The sequence below is a fragment of the Bufo gargarizans genome, chromosome 8 (genome assembly GCF_014858855.1).
Source record: "Bufo gargarizans isolate SCDJY-AF-19 chromosome 8, ASM1485885v1, whole genome shotgun sequence".
Lineage (NCBI taxonomy): Eukaryota > Metazoa > Chordata > Amphibia > Anura > Bufonidae > Bufo > Bufo gargarizans.
This window is the reverse complement of record NC_058087.1, coordinates 177782069-177800744: the sequence shown is the minus strand read 5'-3', so window position 1 is coordinate 177800744 and position 18676 is coordinate 177782069. Positions and strand designations below refer to the sequence as shown.

Genomic DNA, 18676 nt, shown 5'->3' with positions numbered 1-18676 from the left:
AGCACAGGGGGCACGATGACATCATCATTACTGCTGTATTCTCCTGTATGTTTGGTAGTGCGGAATGGAGTTTGAAAAGTTGGTCATCCAGCATGGGTCCTAATCTGGAAGCCTGCTGTGCTACTCTTTCTGTCAAATCTGAAGGAACTGCTGACAGAGGCTTAGTAGAGCGCCCATGACGGCGGTGTCACAATAACCTATTTATCACTGATGACTTCCTTGGGCGTACATCTTGTCACTAGGGGGTACTTGGCGTGAAAAGGTTGAGAACCACCGAGGAATGGCGATGGCACAATGCATGTTCAACCAGATGCTCCACTCATTATGTGATATGAGGCCCCACTCGTGAGGTTGGTGGCTAGTCCCAGCAGTTGGACTCCCGTCGATCTAATAATCTGTTATCCTGTGACCCATGAGATACTCTAATGGTGACAAGCCAGGGGGGCAGCATTAAAGGCGTTTTCCAGGACCCAGTTGCCCACCTGAATTCACCCTAACTTGTCTGCAGGAGAGAGTTTCCAATATACTTATCTCAGCCTTGCGAGAATCGGCCGCTGTGAAACCCTGTCACATCGCATCATACGTCTCTTTTAGGAATTCCTACATCTGCTGACGTCTCTTTCATCAGTCAGAATACTGGGTTTCCATTCTGGTCTATGGACGGGCGTGTCACTTTCACAGCTCGGGACAATGGCTGGGGGGGGTGTACAGATGATCAAGAACATGGACAAATGTTTTTTATATGAAGTCCTTCACCCCCATTATACCTGTTACTGCAGGAACAATGTCAGAAGATGAGGGACTTCCTAACAAACGCGTCCTGCGACGAGGTGAACCTGGAGTCCAAAATTGAAAAACGAAAAAAGGAGCTGGAGAGGAATCGAGCGAGACGTCAGACTCTCCAAAGTGTCAGGTTTGTTCTCGGTTTCTCACTGCACTGACCGGTTATGGATCAGTCGTCCTTGTTAACATTGGGCACCATGTCCACCTCTTTACAGGCCGGCCTTCATGGATGAGTATGAGAAGCTAGAGGAAGAGCTGCAGAAGCAGTATGAGATCTACATGGACAAGTACCGCAACCTCTGCTTCCTAGAACAGCAGCTGGAGGACCATCATCGAGTGGAACAGGAGCGCTTCGAGGTGAGGACCACGATTTGGTGCAATGGCTTTGTTCCCAATGGTGTAATGGCTTCTGTTTTATTTTTTTGGCACGGGGTAACCTGGCGCAGCGTGCAGCGATATTCTGACTGTCAGCAACCAAAGTAACCTGATGGAAAAGAACTAACGAGTGTGAACAGAGTATAACACTATTCTCACCTCACGTTCATGCTGTACTTTTAGCGGGTATGGTGGGACAGATGTCCATAGGATTAGAGTAGAAGGATGGAGACCATCTTTTTGGCCTCCGCATGGGCAGTATACGTCTGGTATGGAATGGAGTAGTAGCATAAACATATGCGGTTTCTTACACTAGTAGTAATGGATATCTAAAGAGGTCATAACCATAAAGCCATAGCCGTGATGTGAACAGAGCCTTAGACTTCTCCCACACTGTCACCACCCTGAGTTTACAATTTTTAATAATCCGATCATTAACGCACAGTCTCTATGGGTAAAAAATTTCAAACTGATTGTCCACTTGTAAACACGTCATTTTATTTTTATTTTGTTAGATCTATTTTTTTAGATCCAGGTTCCTGTATGTAACAAATTAATTCAATATGTCTTTTTAGTTTATATAGAAGTAAATGATAAAATTCTGTCTGCCCGCAGCTGCCACCAGAGGGAGCTCAGGAACTCACTGCATACTGTTTATACAGTGAACGCTATAATGAGAGAGTTTTAGTCAACTCCTGAGCTCCCTCTAGTGGTGCCTGCAGGCAGATTGAATTTTATCTTGTCAGTTCTGTGTCTTCGGAGGGAATTCTATGGGGTTAAACTGGAAGAGGAGCGACATGGAATCAGTGAGGTGACCATGTCTCGCCTAACTGATATCTTTCAAATATCTTATTTTTTTTTTTTCGCTGGGCAACCCCTTTAAGGTAGAATGATACCTAATGGTCATTGAGACTGTTCTGCTGGAGCTCTCATCATCTCTGGTCATAAATGTGGACCAGCAAGAACCCAGAGGGTAACAAAGATGGCGGTGTTCTCCAAACCTAACCTGGAGCTGCCCACTCCCTTCGCTGTGCCTGTCCTCCAGGAGTGGGCCAGTCTTTCCACATGTGCGCAGCGCTTCTTCTTAGATCCCATCTGTTCATGTTTTTCTTCTATCACGTGGAGATGGCTCTCCTGAGCCCTGATGAGTTCTTCTCTCCTGATCGTTCCCGGCGGCCATAGATCTGTCACTTTCTGTGCCGTAGTGATGTGTTATTCCGCAGAGTACATTTCGGTAACCCAGGAGCTCATCTACTTGACTCCTGAGTACACGTCCTCGGTATGAGGCTGTCAATCACGCCCGGGTGGATTATGTCACTGCTCATTGAAGCGACGATGCTATGAATAAATGCAGGATTTATACATTATCTTTCTGGAAGGAATTCTGATTGAAGTGTCTCCCCCCATAGATTTATATATGAGGCAATTGTTATTCATATTTATGTATGGCATTAAAAGCAATTAAAAACTTTTTATTTTCCCTGCACGTCTACGTCACATCTCCATTAGTCCGTGACAGCGGACCCACAAATTATCGGCTTTATAGAAAGGTTTTAGGAAATTTAAATAAGGTTTTAAGTGACAAGGATGGTACTACCACAACTCTTATGGGAAAGAAAGACCAGACTAAAGAAATCTCATGGTCACTTGGCTTCTTTTTTTTCCATGCAGACAGGGGTGGACTGGGAACCTAAAGTGGCCCCGGAAAAAAAAATACAAAAACACAAAGTGTCCCCATGTAATGCTGGCCCAAGGTGGGACAACACAAGTAGGCGGGGTCAGCCATACCATAGCGAGAAAATACCGTACCAGCATAACCATAAACCACAGTGCAGCACAATATATTCACCCAAATCTGTCCCTCTATGGTGGCCATCAATAGCTGTCCTCCATCTCCAGTTGTCTCTGATTAAGGGAGCATTCACACGACCGTGTTGGTTTTGCGGTCCGCAAATCACGGATCCGTGTGTTCCGTATGTCTTCAGTTATCTTTCCGTTCCGTAAGTCTGTATAATACGGACGTGGTGCTTCCGTGTGTCATCCTTTTTTCACGGTCCGCAAAAAACTGAAATGGGGTTTCCTAGAATGTTTTCAAAAAACGGTTGACATACGGATGCATTTCCGTGTGCTATCCGTTTTTTACGGACCCAATGACTTTCTATGGGGCCACGGACCGCAATTTGCGGCCAAGTATAGGACATGTTCTAAAATAAAAGGAGCGGACACACGGAACGGACAGCACACGGATGACAATGAAAGGCATTCCGCAATTTTTGCGGACCCATAGAAATGAGTGGGTCCGTGCATTGTCCGCAAAAATTGCGGAACGGACACGGAAGAAAAACACGGTCGTGTGAATGCTCCCTAAGATATGCAGTAGGGGACGTGAGAGGTGAGATGTGGGCCACAGCGCTCGTGCGGATGCTGGTCGGGCTACGTGAGTACATACCTGATTCTTACATACTGGTACTTACATAGTTGATACGGTTGAAAAAAGTCCATCAAGTTCAACCAAGGGATAGGTGGGGATGCAAATCCCAGAAGGAAGTGAGACTCAGATTTCTACACGTTTTCATAAGCAGTAATGTCATTTATTTTTAAGAATTCATCTAAACCCTTTTTAAAACCGCCCACTGTTCCTGCTGTGACCACGTCCCGAGGTCGTCTATTCCACAGATTCACCGTTCTTACAGTAAAGAAGCTTTGACGCTTCTGGAGACTGAACTTTTTCCTCTCCGGTCGGAGGCAGTGCCCCCTTGTCTTTTGAGGGCATTTGACATGGAACAGCTTTTCGCCGTATTTTTTGTATGGCCCATTTATATATCTGTACAGGTTAATCATGTCCCCCCTGACGTCTCTTCTCAAAACTAAATAAATTCAATTATTTTAATCTTTCTTTATAACTTAGACCCTCCAGGCCCCTTAGGCTAGTTTCACACTAGCGTTCGGCTGTCCGCTCGTGAGCTCCGTTTGAAGGGGCTCACGAGCGGACCCGAACGCTTCCGTCCAGCCCTGATGCAGTCTGAATGGATGCGGATCCGCTCAGACTGCATCAGTCTGGCGGCGTTCAGCCTCCGCTCCACTCAGCAGGCGGACACCTGAACGCTGCTTGCAGCGTTCGGGTGTCCGCCTGGCCGTGCGGAGGCGTGCGGATCCGTCCAGACTTACAATGTAAGTCAATGGGGACGGATCCGTTTGAAGATGCCACAATATGGCTCAATCTTCAAACGGATCCGTCCCCCATTGACTTTCAATGTAAAAGTCTGGACGGATCCGCTCAGGCTAATTTCACACTTAGCTTTTTTTTGCCAATATAATGCAGACGGATCCGATCGAACGCTAGTGTGAAAGTAGCCTTATCAGTTTAGTCGCTCTCCTCTGTACTTTTTCCAGCTGCAGTGCGTCTTTTCTATGGACTGGTGCCCAGAACTGGACTGCGTATTCCAGATGAGGCCGCACCAACGCTTTGTAAAGTGGTAGTATTACATCCCTGCCCCGCGAGTCCATGCCTCGTTTCATGCATGCCAATATCCTGGTGGCCTTAGAAGCAGCTGATTGACATTGTCTGCTGTAATTTAATCTACCATCCACAAGGACACCCAAATCCTTCTCTATAAGTGACTCCCCCAGTGTTACATCCCCTAGGACATATGAAGCACGGAGATTATTACTACCAAGATGCAGAACTTTACATTTGTCCACATTGAACCTCATTTGCCATGTTGATGCCCAATCACTCAGAGTGTTCAAGTCAGATTGTAGTTTATGGACATCTTCCATAGGCTGTACAGTGCTACACAGCTTAGTGTCATCTGCAAAAATAGATAATGGTGCTATTAATCCCATCCTCAATATCATTAATAAATAAATTAAATAGAGGGCCCAGCACTGAACCTTGGAGTACAGCACTTATAACCTGGACCATTCTGAATAGGAATCATTGACCACAACTCTCTGGACACGGTCCTTCAGCCAGTTTTCAATCCAATTACAAACTATACTTTCCAAGCCTATAGACCTTACTTTACCTATTAAGCGTCTATGAGGGCAGTATCAAAAGCCTTAGCAAAATCCAGAAACACTACATCCACAGCCGCCCCTCTGTCCAGGCTACTACTGACCTCACTACATCCACAGCCGCCCCTCTGTCCAGGCTACTACTGACCTCACTACATCCACAGCCGCCCCTCTGTCCAGGCTACTACTGACCTCACTACATCCACAGCCGCCCCTCTGTCCAGGCTACTACTGAACTCACTACATCCACAGCTGCCCCTCTGTCCAGGCAACTACTGACCTCCCTACATCCACAGCCGCCCCTCTGTCCAGGCAACTACTGACCTCACTACATCCACAGCCGCCCCTCTGTCCAGGCTACTATTCACCTCACTACATCCACAGCTGCCCCTCTGTCCAGGCTACTACTGACCTCACTACATCCACAGCCGCCCCTCTGTCCAGGCTACTACTGACCTCACTACATCCACAGCCGCCCCTCTGTCCAGGCTACTACTCACCTCACTACATCCACAGCCGCCCCTCTGTCCAGGCTACTACTGACCTCACTACATCCACAGCCGCCCCTCTGTCCAGGCTACTACTGACCTTACTACATCCACAGCCGCCCCTCTGTCCAGGCTACTACTGACCTTACTACATCCACAGCCGCCCCTCTGTCCAGGCTACTACTGACCTCACTACATCCACAGCCGCCCCTCTGTCCAGGCTACTACTCACCTCACTACATCCACAGCTGCCCCTCTGTCCAGGCTACTACTGACCTCACTACATCCACAGCCGCCCCTCTGTCCAGGCTACTACTGACCTCACTACATCCACAGCCGCCCCTCTGTCCAGGCTACTACTGACCTTACTACATCCACAGCCGCCCCTCTGTCCAGGCTACTACTGACCTCACTACATCCACAGCCGCCCCTCTGTCCAGGCTACTACTGACCTCACTACATCCACAGCCGCCCCTCTGTCCAGGCTACTATTCACCTCACTACATCCACAGCTGCCCCTCTGTCCAGGCTACTACTGACCTCACTACATCCACAGCCGCCCCTCTGTCCAGGCTACTACTGACCTCACTACATCCACAGCCGCCCCTCTGTCCAGGCTACTACTCACCTCACTACATCCACAGCCGCCCCTCTGTCCAGGCTACTACTGACCTCACTACATCCACAGCCGCCCCTCTGTCCAGGCTACTACTGACCTCACTACATCCACAGCCGCCCCTCTGTCCAGGCTACTACTGACCTCACTACATCCACAGCCGCCCCTCTGTCCAGGCTACTACTGACCTTACTACATCCACAGCCGCCCCTCTGTCCAGGCTACGACTGCCTTACTACATCCACAGCCGCCCCTCGTCCAGGCTACTACTGACATCACTACATCCACAGCCGCCCCTCTGTCCAGGCTACTACTGACCTCACTACATCCACAGCCGCCCCTCTGTCCAGGCTACTACTGACCTCACTACATCCACAGCCGCCCCTCTGTCCAGGCTACTACTGACCTCACTACATCCACAGCCTGCCCCTCTGTCCAGGCTACTATCTGACCTCACTACATCCACAGCTGCCCCTCTGTCCAGGCTACTACTGACCTCACTACATCCACAGCTGCCCCTCTGTCCAGGCTACTACTGACCTCACTACATCCACAGCCGCCCCTCTGTCCAGGCTACTACTGACCTCACTACATCCACAGCCACCCTCTGTCCAGGCTACTACTCACCTCCTCATAAAAACAAATCAGGTTAGTCTGACAACTTCAGTCCTTGGTAAACCCATGCTGGTTATCACTTATAATATTATTTATAGTCACATACTCCTGTATATAGTCCCTTAAGATTCCTTCGTACATTTTTCCCACAACAGAAGTTAAACTGGTCTATAATTACCTGTGAAGGACCTTGATCCCTTTTTGAATATGGGCACCGCGTTTGCCTTGCGCCAATCACTGGTCACTGTACCAGTACCTAGAGAATCCTTAAAAATTATAAACAGGGGCACAGCAATGACTGAACTGAGCTCTTTAAGCACTCTTGGGTGTAATCCATCTGGACCCGGAGCCTTGTTCACATTTACCCTATTTAACTTCTCTTGGACCATATCTACAGTTAGCCAACTGTGTATATCCCTGGATGTACTAACAGCCTCGGCGCCACAGATATCAGCTCCTTTCTCTTTTTTTGTATCCTGTTGTCTCTCTGGTGACGCTCGTGGCACTGGTAGTATTTCTAAAAACACTACCTTGGAGGTCCTGGACTAGAGCTTCTCACCTAGTTCCCTAAAATCGTTTTTAAGGACCTTCCATCTGCCCCTGACTTTGTCATTGGTGTAAATGTGTACCATGACTTACAGCGTTAAATACCGCCAAGAGCTCATAATGTATCTGGCTAGGGGCAGAGAGGAGGGCTTGGTCGGCCCCCCGGGCATCGGTCCCCTGGAAAATTTCCCTGCAAGGTCTATCGCCAATTCACCCCTGCGTGCAGATTTAGAAGTGTGCAGCATTTCAATTACCGTATTTTTCGCTTTATAAGACTCACCCGATGATATGACGCACCCCAGGTTTAAGAGGAGGAAGATTAAGAATTTTATTTCTTTCATCAGACCTCATATCAGATCCTCAGATCAGACCCCCATAAATATCAGGACATCGGATCAGACCCCCATAAATATCAGGACATCGGATCAGACCCCCATAAATATCAGGACATCGGATCAGACCCCCATAAATATCAGGACATCGGATCAGACCCCCATAAATATCAGGACATCGGATCAGACCCCCATAAATATCAGGACATCGGATCAGGCCCCCATAAATATCAGGACATCACATCAGCCCTCCATGTCAGATCCCCATCAGACCTCAGATCAGCCCACGTTGTCAGACCCCCATCAGACCTCAGATCAGCCCACAATGGTAGACCCCATCAGAAGTCGCGCTCCCCTGTCTTCCCGGCCTGCGCTGCTCCGTCACCTGACTGCATGCAGCGTCAGGTCATAGTGCGCACACTACGTCCTGAGACTGTATGCGGCCAGGACAGTGAAGCGCTGGCCCCAGGAAGGAAGACCGGGGAGGGTGAGTACCACAAGAGCTTTGCGGCGCTCCGCTTCCGGCACCTAATTCATACTTCCATAATAGAAGCGCTGACTAGTATTCGCTTTATAAGACGCACGGCCATTTTTCCCCCACTTTTGGGGGGGGAAAAGTGCATCTTATAAAGCAAAAAATGCGGTCTTTCTGCGGATCTTTTGTGCAGAAAAATCTGTGGCAAAACGCAGAAAATCATAAATAGCTGCAGTTTTTGGTACGAAAACGGATCTTCTGCATGTTAACCTGCACCCGTGTGGAGCCCCCTAAAGCTTCCCATACACTTTCAGTAGCTGCCACTTGACTTGATCCTTCTCTGCCTCATACACCTAAAATTGTTGCACGGTACAATATAGATATACACTGTATATACTGTGCGTTTGTGATGTACTGTATACATCAGTCAGTACATGGACATCCCATGACCACTTACCTGGCTACCATGGCTACCAAGGAATGAGCTGGCGGAGCAGATGTCGGCGGGTCTCTAGTGCACAGTGCAGATTGCTGCTGTTATACGGAAGGCTCGTATTGATCCCATATATCTTTAGAAGCCCTGTCTTCCCTCTTAAGAATCCCCCCCCCCCCCCTCCTGCTCCCATCTGCTGAAGAGGCTTCCTTCATTGCCGAGATGATAGAGTTTAGTGGAGCAAACATCCACTTCACACGAGCCGTAATCGCTCTGCCAGGAAACCACCGCTACCAGTGATTGTGTCAGGAGAGATCAATACATCTGCTGGAATTCTATTCATCTGGTCCGAAAAAAAATAGGACAAGCGCAAATCTGAAACATGGACTATGAGTCCATACGAAGAGAGCGGCTGCCTTTATTCCAAGAATTCCAGTCTTTCTGACGAAGATTGTTGCAGGTAAAACCTACAATATATACTGTGTTAGTACAGAGGCCTGGGGGTGGAGCATGACACCAAAGAGAAGACCCCTTGGTCATGCTCCGCCCCCGACACTGGACATGACCTGGACTGGGCATTCTGTATTGCTGACATTTTTTAAAAGGAACACTGCAGGTAAAACCTACATACTTTGTTAGTTCAGGGACCCTGGGGGGCGGAGCATGACACCAAAGAGAGGACCCCTTGGTCATGCTCTGCCCCCGGCACTGCATTGAACATGACATAGTATCTGTTTGTTCCTTTAAAGGGATTGTGCCACACGAACGACATTTTATCATTTATCCAGAGAACAGGTGATAAATGTATCATTGCCGGGGGTCCGACTGCTGGGACCCTCCCAGGAGAACCTGAGTCCAGTGTATGAATGGAGCGTTGGTGCGCATGGGCCTATGGGACTGGGGAATGTGGCGCTCGTCTGTCTTCACCACACCCATAGAGGTGAATGAAGCAGTGGTCACTCATGTGCACTACCACCGCTAGTCGTGGGCCTAACCCTTTGAGAAATGAGACAATGCTATAGAAGATATATATGTGTGTGTGTGTGTATATATATATATATATATATATATACACACGCCGTGTATAGCTTGTGCACTGGTGGGCCCCTGCTAGGGTGTCCTAGGCTTCCTATAGAGAGGACTCTTCCGGTGCGGCTATAATTCCCCCAGGATTAGGTGCCGGCGAGGGGCTGATCAATATGCAGCTGACAGGAGGCGCTGATTATTTCCCGGACCCTCAGTATGAACGCTGATTATAATGTACAGTTTTCCACCTTGTTGATGTGAAGTAAGAGGCATTTATGTCCCTGTGCCTTCAGGAGGACTCTCTAGATGATTTCTACACGCTGGGCTTTTTTCCTAATCAGACATCGCAATGATCAGCCAGTAACCATTCGCCCGCTGCGCTAATCTGCTGTGTGCTGCGCACGGACGAGGCTCATTTCCACCTTCCAGCCTACAGAGCTACAACCTACTGCATAGAGGTAGGCGTTTTTTGGCCTCCATTTACCATATACGCCATATAAAGCTCCCAACATATACTGTATATGGAGGCTGTGATGGATCGTCACCCACAGACTATAATGGCACCCGTGTAATGTATATGTCATGAGCTGCCCGTTATAGCGTAGGGGTGACAGATGCCACGGTTCACATCACATTTTGGCTCTCCTTCCGCCAGGGCGATGCACTTACTTGAAATCAGGCCTCCAGACTTCGTTTGACCTGCTTTTCCATTTTTCCAGTAGTTTGGTAGAGGACGCCATTGTGTTCGGGATTAGAACAACATGGCTGCTTTCTTCTAGAAACAGCAGCACGCCTGTCCAGGGTTGTGTCCACATGCACTGAAGTGAATGGAGATGAGCCGCAGTACCGCATGCAACCTGTGGACGACAAGTGTGGCGCTGTTTTCGGAAGAGAGCAGCAATGCTTTTCAGATCCTGTACAACCCCTGTGGATTTATCTAAGGACATTGAATTTTCAGGGGTTCAACCAAACCTCACAATTAGTAGGGTCCGTAGCGTGCTGTTGGTGTCCTGTTGCTGCCGTTTTTGCATTTCAGTTCCTATGATGGCAGAGAAAAGAGGAAGTGCAGATGCCAGTGTGAACAGAGCCCTATGGACACGTTTAGTATGTAGTCCAGGGCAATAACGCAGTGTGAGCCCTAGTATTGAGCTCAATGCAGAAATCTATATGCAGATAGCTCCTAAGCACCCCCTAGTGGTGGCTGCAGGCAGAGACGTTTTTATCAAGAAACTGCTTATGCTAAATGATGCAGGAGATTTGGAGCTCTGTATGAGGAACATGGCTCCAGACCATATAATAACATATATGTAATTCGACCAAATTACATATATGCTATACGTCGGTCACGTCTCCTGCCGCCAGTGGGATGTTTCGTTTACCGTGTCACCAGCTGTATTAGTCAGGAATAGCTCTGCCTAACTATGGGTTACTTCGCTCATGTGTCTGGGGCAGATCTTAAGTGCCGGGAATCTTCTCCAGATGAATAAACCTGTCTCATCCGATCCTCAGCCATGCTGCCGAACACCATTCCCCCCGCCCTCGGCACATCTGCTCATCTGAGACCTGTCCGCTTTAGTATGTCTGCAGCGGAGTGTCGCCGGCCCGCGGGGCTTTAATGGAGACGTTTACTCTGCTTTCTAAGTAAATGTGAAGTAATATGGGATTCAGGAAAAAGGGTCTTTTGTCACTTTTATCTTTCGAGAAATTTCTAGAAACCATGTTGTGTAATTCTGCTCCAGAAACCTGAATACAGTGCGTGCAGTGATGTCATTGTAGACTAAAACCAAATACAGTGCGTGCAGTGATGTCATTGTAGACTAAAACCAAATACAGTGCGTGCAGTGATGTCATTGTAGACTAAAACCAAATACAGTGCGTGTAGTGATGTCATTGTAGACTAAAACCAAATACAGTGCGTGTAGTGATGTCATTCTATGCTAAAACCAAATACAGTGCGTGCAGTGATGTCATTGTAGACTAAAACCAAATACAGTGCGTGCAGTGATGTCATTGTAGACTAAAACCAAACACAGTGTGTGCAGTGATGTCATTCTATGCTAAAACCAAATACAGTGCGTGCAGTGATGTCATTCTATGCTAAAACCAAATACAGTGCGTGCAGTGATGTCATTGTAGACTAAAACCAAATACAGTGCGTGCAGTGATGTCATTCTATGCTAAAACCAAATACAGTGCGTGCAGTGATGTCATTGTAGACTAAAACCAAATACAGTGTGTGCAGTGATGTCATTGTAGACTAAAACCAAATACAGTGTGTGTAGTGATGTCATTGTAGACTAAACCCAAATACAGTGTGTGTAGTGATGTCATTGTAGACTAAAACCAAATACAGTGTGTGCAGTGATGTCATTGTAGACTAAAACCAAATACAGTGTGTGTAGTGATGTCATTGTAGACTAAACCCAAATACAGTGTGTGTAGTGATGTCATTGTAGACTAAACCCAAATACAGTGTGTGTAGTGATGTCATTGTAGACTAAAACCAAATACAGTGCGTGCAGTGATGTCATTGTAGACTAAAACCAAATACAGTGTGTGCAGTGATGTCATTGTAGACTAAAACCAAATACAGTGTGTGCAGTGATGTCATTCTATGCTAAAACCAAATACAGTGTGTGCAGTGATGTCATTCTATGCTAAAACCAAATACAGTGTGTGCAGTGATGTCATTCTATGCTAAAACCAAATACAGTGTGTGCAGTGATGTCATTCTAGGCTAAAACCAAATACAGTGCGTGCAGTGATGTAATTCTATGCTAAAACCAAATACAGTGCGTGCAGTGATGTCATTCTACAGGGAGTGCAGAATTATTAGGCAAGTTGTATTTTTGAGGATTAATTTTATTATTGAACAACAACCATGTTCTCAATGAAGCCAAAAAACTCATTAATATCAAAGCTGAATATTTTTGGAAGTAGTTTTTAGTTTTGTTTTTAGTTTTAGCTATTTTAGGGGGATATCTGTGTGTGCAGGTGACTATTACTGTGCATAATTATTAGGCAACTTAACAAAAAACAAATATATATCCATTTCAATTATTTATTTTTACCAGTGAAACCAATATAACATCTCAACATTCACAAATATACATTTCTGACATTCAAAAACAAAACAAAAACAAATCAGTGACCAATATAGCCACCTTTCTTTGCAAGGACACTCAAAAGCCTGCCATCCATGGATTCTGTCAGTGTTTTGATCTGTTCACCATCAACATTGCGTGCAGCAGCAACCACAGCCTCCCAGACACTGTTCAGAGAGGTGTACTGTTTTCCCTCCTTGTAAATCTCACATTTGATGATGGACCACAGGTTCTCAATGGGGTTCAGATCAGGTGAACAAGGAGGCCATGTCATTAGATTTTCTTCTTTTATACCCTTTCTTGCCAGCCACGCTGTGGAGTACTTGGACGCGTGTGATGGAGCATTGTCCTGCATGAAAATCATGTTTTTCTTACCTTGCAGACTTCTTCCTGTACCACTGCTTGAAGAAGGTGTCTTCCAGAAACTGGCAGTAGGACTGGGAGTTGAGCTTGACTCCATCCTCAACCCGAAAAGGCCCCACAAGCTCATCTTTGATGATACCAGCCCAAACCAGTACTCAACCTCCACCTTGCTGGCGTCTGAGTCGGACTGGAGCTCTCTGCCCTTTACCAATCCAGCCATCTGGCCCATCAAGACTCACTCTCATTTCATCAGTCCATAAAACCTTTGAAAAGTCAGTCTTGAGATATTTTTTGGCCCAGTCTTGACGTTTCAGCTTGTGTGTCTTGTTCAGTGGTGGTCGTCTTTCAGCCTTTCTTACCTTGGCCATGTCTCTGAGTATTGCACACCTTGTGCTTTTGGGCACTCCAGTGATGTTGCAGCTCTGAAATATGGCCAAACTGGTGGCAAGTGGCATCTTGGCAGCTGCACGCTTGACTTTTCTCAGTTCATGGGCAGTTATTTTGCGCCTTGGTTTTTCCACGCGCTTCTTGCGACCCTGTTGACTATTTTGAATGAAACGCTTGATTGTTCGATGATCGCGCTTCAGAAGCTTTGCAATTTTAAGAGTGCTGCATCCCTCTGCAAGATATCTCACTATTTTTGACTTTTCTGAGCCTGTCAAGTCCTTCTTTTGACCCATTTTGCCAAAGGAAAGGAAGTTGCCTAATAATTATGCACACCTGATATAGGGTGTTGATGTCATTAGACCACACCCCTTCTCATTACAGAGATGCACATCACCTAATATGCTTAATTGGTAGTAGGCTTTCGAGCCTATACAGCTTGGAGTAAGACAACATGCATAAAGAGGATGATGTGGTCAAAATACTCATTTGCCTAATAATTCTGCACTCCCTGTATGCTAAAACCAAATACAGTGCGTGTAGTGATGTCATTCTATGCTAAAACCAAATACAGTGCGTGTAGTGATGTCATTCTCCGCTAAAACCAAATACAGTGCGTGCAGTGATGTCATTCTCCGCTAAAACCAAATACAGTGCGTGCAGTGATGTCATTGTAGACTAAAAATTCAGCTCTGGATACGGAGCTTTACATAACCCCAGAATATGTAAGACTGTGCCTGATATCATGTGAACTATGCCCAACAGGAGGCAGAAAACACACTGAGGCTGATGCAGAGCAAGCTGAGGGAGGAGGAGAGCAGGCTGCAGAAGTCAGCAAGTAAGATGTCATTACATACTACCTCTGCTACCTGTACGTCACACACCTGTCATCACATACTACCTCTGCTACCTGTACGTCACACACCTGTCATCACATACTACCTCTGCTACCTGTACGTCACACACCTGTCATCACATACTACCTCTTCTACCTGTACGTCACACACCTGTCATCACATACTACCTTTGCTACCTGTACGTCACACACCTGTCATCACATACTACCTCTTCTACCTATACGTCACACACCTGTCATCACATACTACCTCTGCTACCTGTATGTCACACACCTGTCATCACATACTACCTCTGCTACCTGTACGTCACACACCTGTCATCACATACTACCTCCGCTACCTGTACGTCACACACCTGTCATCACATACTACCTCCGCTACCTGTACGTCTCACACACCTGTCATCACATAGTACCTCTGCTACCTGGTAGCGAATTAATTGTTTTATTTGCTCTTTAGATAGCAATGAAGATTCGGATAGTGAGATCCAGGATGACGAAGGCTCTGATGACATGGAGGAGGAGGACAGGAGACTCGGTAAATTTCAGATGGGGCGCAGCATACCCGTACAAGGTACTGGTCTCTAGTATCTAGGATATTCCTGCCACAGAGTTCTGCTTCTTCAGCTGTGAACATCTATCGGCCCCAACAACTGCTCTCTAGCAGCATTAAAGGGGTTGTCTCACTTCAGCAAATGGCACTTATCATGGAGATAAAGGGGCCGGAGATGCTGAGCCTGCGTGCCTATACGCACTCCCACGGTCCCGGCCACCAGAGAGACAGGTGCCTTTTCCTATACTGTGCAAGCACGACCACTGCTGCTGGATTGCAGGGTGGTCGTAACCATGGAAACGAGCAGTGTATAATGTGATGGAAAAATGAATCCAGCCAGCAAAGGAGGCAATATGGACAAAGACAATACATTAGTAAGTGCCTTGTAGTAACTTTCTCAACATGATAAATGCTATTTGCTGAAGTGAGACAATTACTTTAAACTTTCTTTCTGGTGTGTTTGCAAGGCTAGATCTAGGCAGGTATTAATACTGTGTCTTGTAAGGTTTGCTTGTCACTTACTAAGGACTGGGGCAGCACCGCCATTTTTTTTATTTTATTTTTAGATTGAATTAGACTGATTGAATCTATTGAGTGATCGCTGCAGTTAGTGACATTGCATACAACCCAATGTATTCCATGGACTGTAGCAACAGCTCAATAGTTAAAATCAGTCAGTGGCACTGCTGCAAAAATTATCTGTGTAACCCTAGCCTTTGGGCTCATGCTGTATCTGTTTTGCAGTCCGCAAAATGCGGATACCGGCCATGTGCATCCCTCAATTTCTGCGCTTCTCAAAATGCCTACTCTTGTCCGCAAAACAGACAAGAATCGGACATGCTCTATAACAGGGATGGCCAACCTGAGGCTCTCCAGCTGTTGCAAAACTACAACTCCCATCATGCCCGGACAGTCTACAGCTATCAGCCTACAGCAGGGCATGGTGGGAGTTGTAGTTTTACAACAGCTGGAGAGCCGCAGGTTAGCCATGCCTGCTCTATAATGTGTAGCACAGATGCGGAGAGCACACGCATGACATCCATGTTCTGTCTGCATTTTTTGTGGGCCCATAGAAATGAATGGGTCCGTGTGTGATCTGCAAAAAAAATCTGGTCGTGTGCACGGGGCCTTAATCTAGTCATATCAATTGGTTGCGCTTTTTAGGGAGTGTTCAAACTTTGTGTCCATTGTGAGCCCACGGTGCATCTAAAAACCCCACGCCGACCCAGAGATCAGCCCAGTTTTAAATGTCTGCAGGTAAAAGCGCTTTTGCTTAGCAGCGGGCATTTATAAACCTGCCAGTCTCCATCTGGACGCAGTTTGCGGTCACAACATGTGAACACAGCCTTAAAGTCTCTGTGCAGTTCTAGATCTAAAGGGAACTAGTCACTAAATATGATGTCTGAGCTTTCATTCATTTACGTTCCTGCTCATTCTGGGCTGTGACGTCCCGGGAGGCGGTCCTATCAGTGATTGACAGCCTTCCCTCTATGGCTGTGTATACAGAGAGAGCTGTCAATCACTCAGAATTCTACTGATGGAAAACCCCTTTAAAAATGGCATCAATACAGGAACATCTGCATATAAAAATTGGATGTGTGAATAAAACCAGTTCAGCGTGTAAGCGTGAATGAGCCCCATAACCTTCATTACCGCAGTGTCTCATTTACACATTGTAATGAAATTAATGATAATAGGAAGTATGCGCTCACTCAGAGCGAGAGGCAGATGCGATCTCGCCCCATAGATAATGAATGTGTTGTTACAGGGAGGGGCGCCCGCATTGTGGGGACCATGCAAGGAGGAGACAGCGATGAGGTAAGTGACTGGACAGAGGAGCTTTAACGTATCTATTCAGAATTCAAAGTCTGCCATCGGGTGAAGGTCCGAGACGCAAAAAAAACGGAAGGAGGGACAACACCAGTCGCATTTAGTGCTGCAGCAATTATTTTTTTTGCAATAAGCCACACCTTTAAGCCCACCTGATCCCCATTCTGACGACCCTACAGTAATAGTATCCCCTTAAAGCCTACCCAACAGTAAGAAGGTCTCTCTTGGTGTCACCTAACAATAATGATGCCCACTAAAAGCCACCCTCACAGTGGAATGGCGCTCAAGTGCCCCACACACAGAATTAGGCCCCCTAAAGTGCCTCCAAAGCAAAGTGATGTTCTCTAAGTGCCCCCTTCATAAAGTACAATGCCCCCTGACAGAGTGTTGTCTTCTTAGTGATCCCAGTGTGATGCCCCAGTAGGTGGCCCCTACACAGTGCTGCCTTCTCAAGTGCGCCCACATAGAGTCAAGGCCCCTTAAGGGCCCCCCTACACAGTGATGCCACCGACAGGGGAGTAGCTATAGGGGAAGCAGCTGCTTTGGGGCCCAAACTTAGAAGGGGCCCATCCAGAAGGAGGACTAAAACAGTATTATACAATGACATTATATACAGTGACAATGTGGGAAACGGACAGCTGCTGGGCCTTAGTCTCAGAGAGCAATCGGGAGTGAGGGTTGCACAGGAGAAAGGGGTTATGAGGAAGTTGCTGTGGGACCCAGTCATTTCTAGTTATGCCACTGGCCACCCTCATAGTTATGCCCCCTTTTAGTGGTCCCCTTTACATGGTTACGCCCCCTTAGATGGCACCGCACACAGTGATGCCCCCTTTAGTGGCCCCACACACACACATATATATATATATATGCCCCCCACCTAATCACAGACTTATGCCTCTAGTTTAAATACTCGCCTATCCCTAGCAGAGCACGTCCGCTCCTTCTTGTGCTCTGCCGTCTGTGGCTCAGCATAGGGAATGGTGAAGCTGGGGGCGATCGGTTCCCTGCTTCACCGTTGTATTCAACTGTATCTGCGTCTTCAGGGTGCAGATACATTTGAAGGTGGGAAATGCAGGGTTCCTACCGTATACCAGATCGAGCCATCTATATATACTGCAGCCTAGTGGCTGAGCAAAGAAACTACAATCGCTGCAAATAGGTTTCATTATTATGCATTTATATGGCACCGTCTTTGTCCGTACAGCGGTAGAAGTTTAAAGGGGTTGTCTCAATATGAGCAATGTCCAATGACCGGAGGTGTGACCGCAAGGGCCCCGCACATTGCTAAGGCTAGTTTCTCAGTAGCATTAACACTATCTTGCAGAGGAACAGCCTGCCAGAGTTCATAGCTGGAAAGGGCCGGAGCATCGCCAGGCCCCATTGTTTATAATGGGACCTGCGGGGATCAGGACTGTTTCCGGCATGAGTGCTGGGACTTAGTATTGAGCAAACTTGAGTTTTTTAAGTTCGGCTTACAAGGTTCGGGTTATCGAAGAATTCTGGTATGGATTCCGCCACCACGGACCATAAGCTATGGTCCGTGGTAGCGGATTTCATAACATAATTCTTAGATAACCCGAACCTTGTACGCCAAACTTGAAAACACCAGTTCGTTCATCGCTACTGGGATTCAGTCTGACCAAAAAAATAAAATAAAATGGTGCTTCCTAACGATGACGTAATGAGACAACCACACAAATGCAGTCCAGAGTATTGGAAGTCCAGGCGCCTGCACAGTTTCTTACATCCAGTAATCTGGAACGTTTGGTGAGCCACTAACTGTTCTTATTTTCTGGAATAGTTGGATTTTAATGCATGATGTAGTGACCCCATTACAATCCAAGTACTGTAGACTTAAGGGTTGTCAGGGGGAGGCTTCC

General features: G+C 46.9%; 1 protein-coding gene across 1 annotated transcript in view; it reads left to right on the top strand.

Annotated features, from left to right (window-relative positions):
- The window catches only part of CLUAP1 (clusterin associated protein 1), a 58874-nt gene that overhangs the window by 39175 nt on the left and 1023 nt on the right, over nucleotides 1–18676 (top strand). Inside the window, exons 7-11 of the mRNA XM_044305027.1 lie at nucleotides 780–913; nucleotides 999–1140; nucleotides 14323–14395; nucleotides 14874–14987; nucleotides 16735–16784. Coding sequence (XP_044160962.1) covers nucleotides 780–913; nucleotides 999–1140; nucleotides 14323–14395; nucleotides 14874–14987; nucleotides 16735–16784 — 513 coding nt within the window. The remainder of the gene's footprint in view (nucleotides 1–779; nucleotides 914–998; nucleotides 1141–14322; nucleotides 14396–14873; nucleotides 14988–16734; nucleotides 16785–18676) is intronic.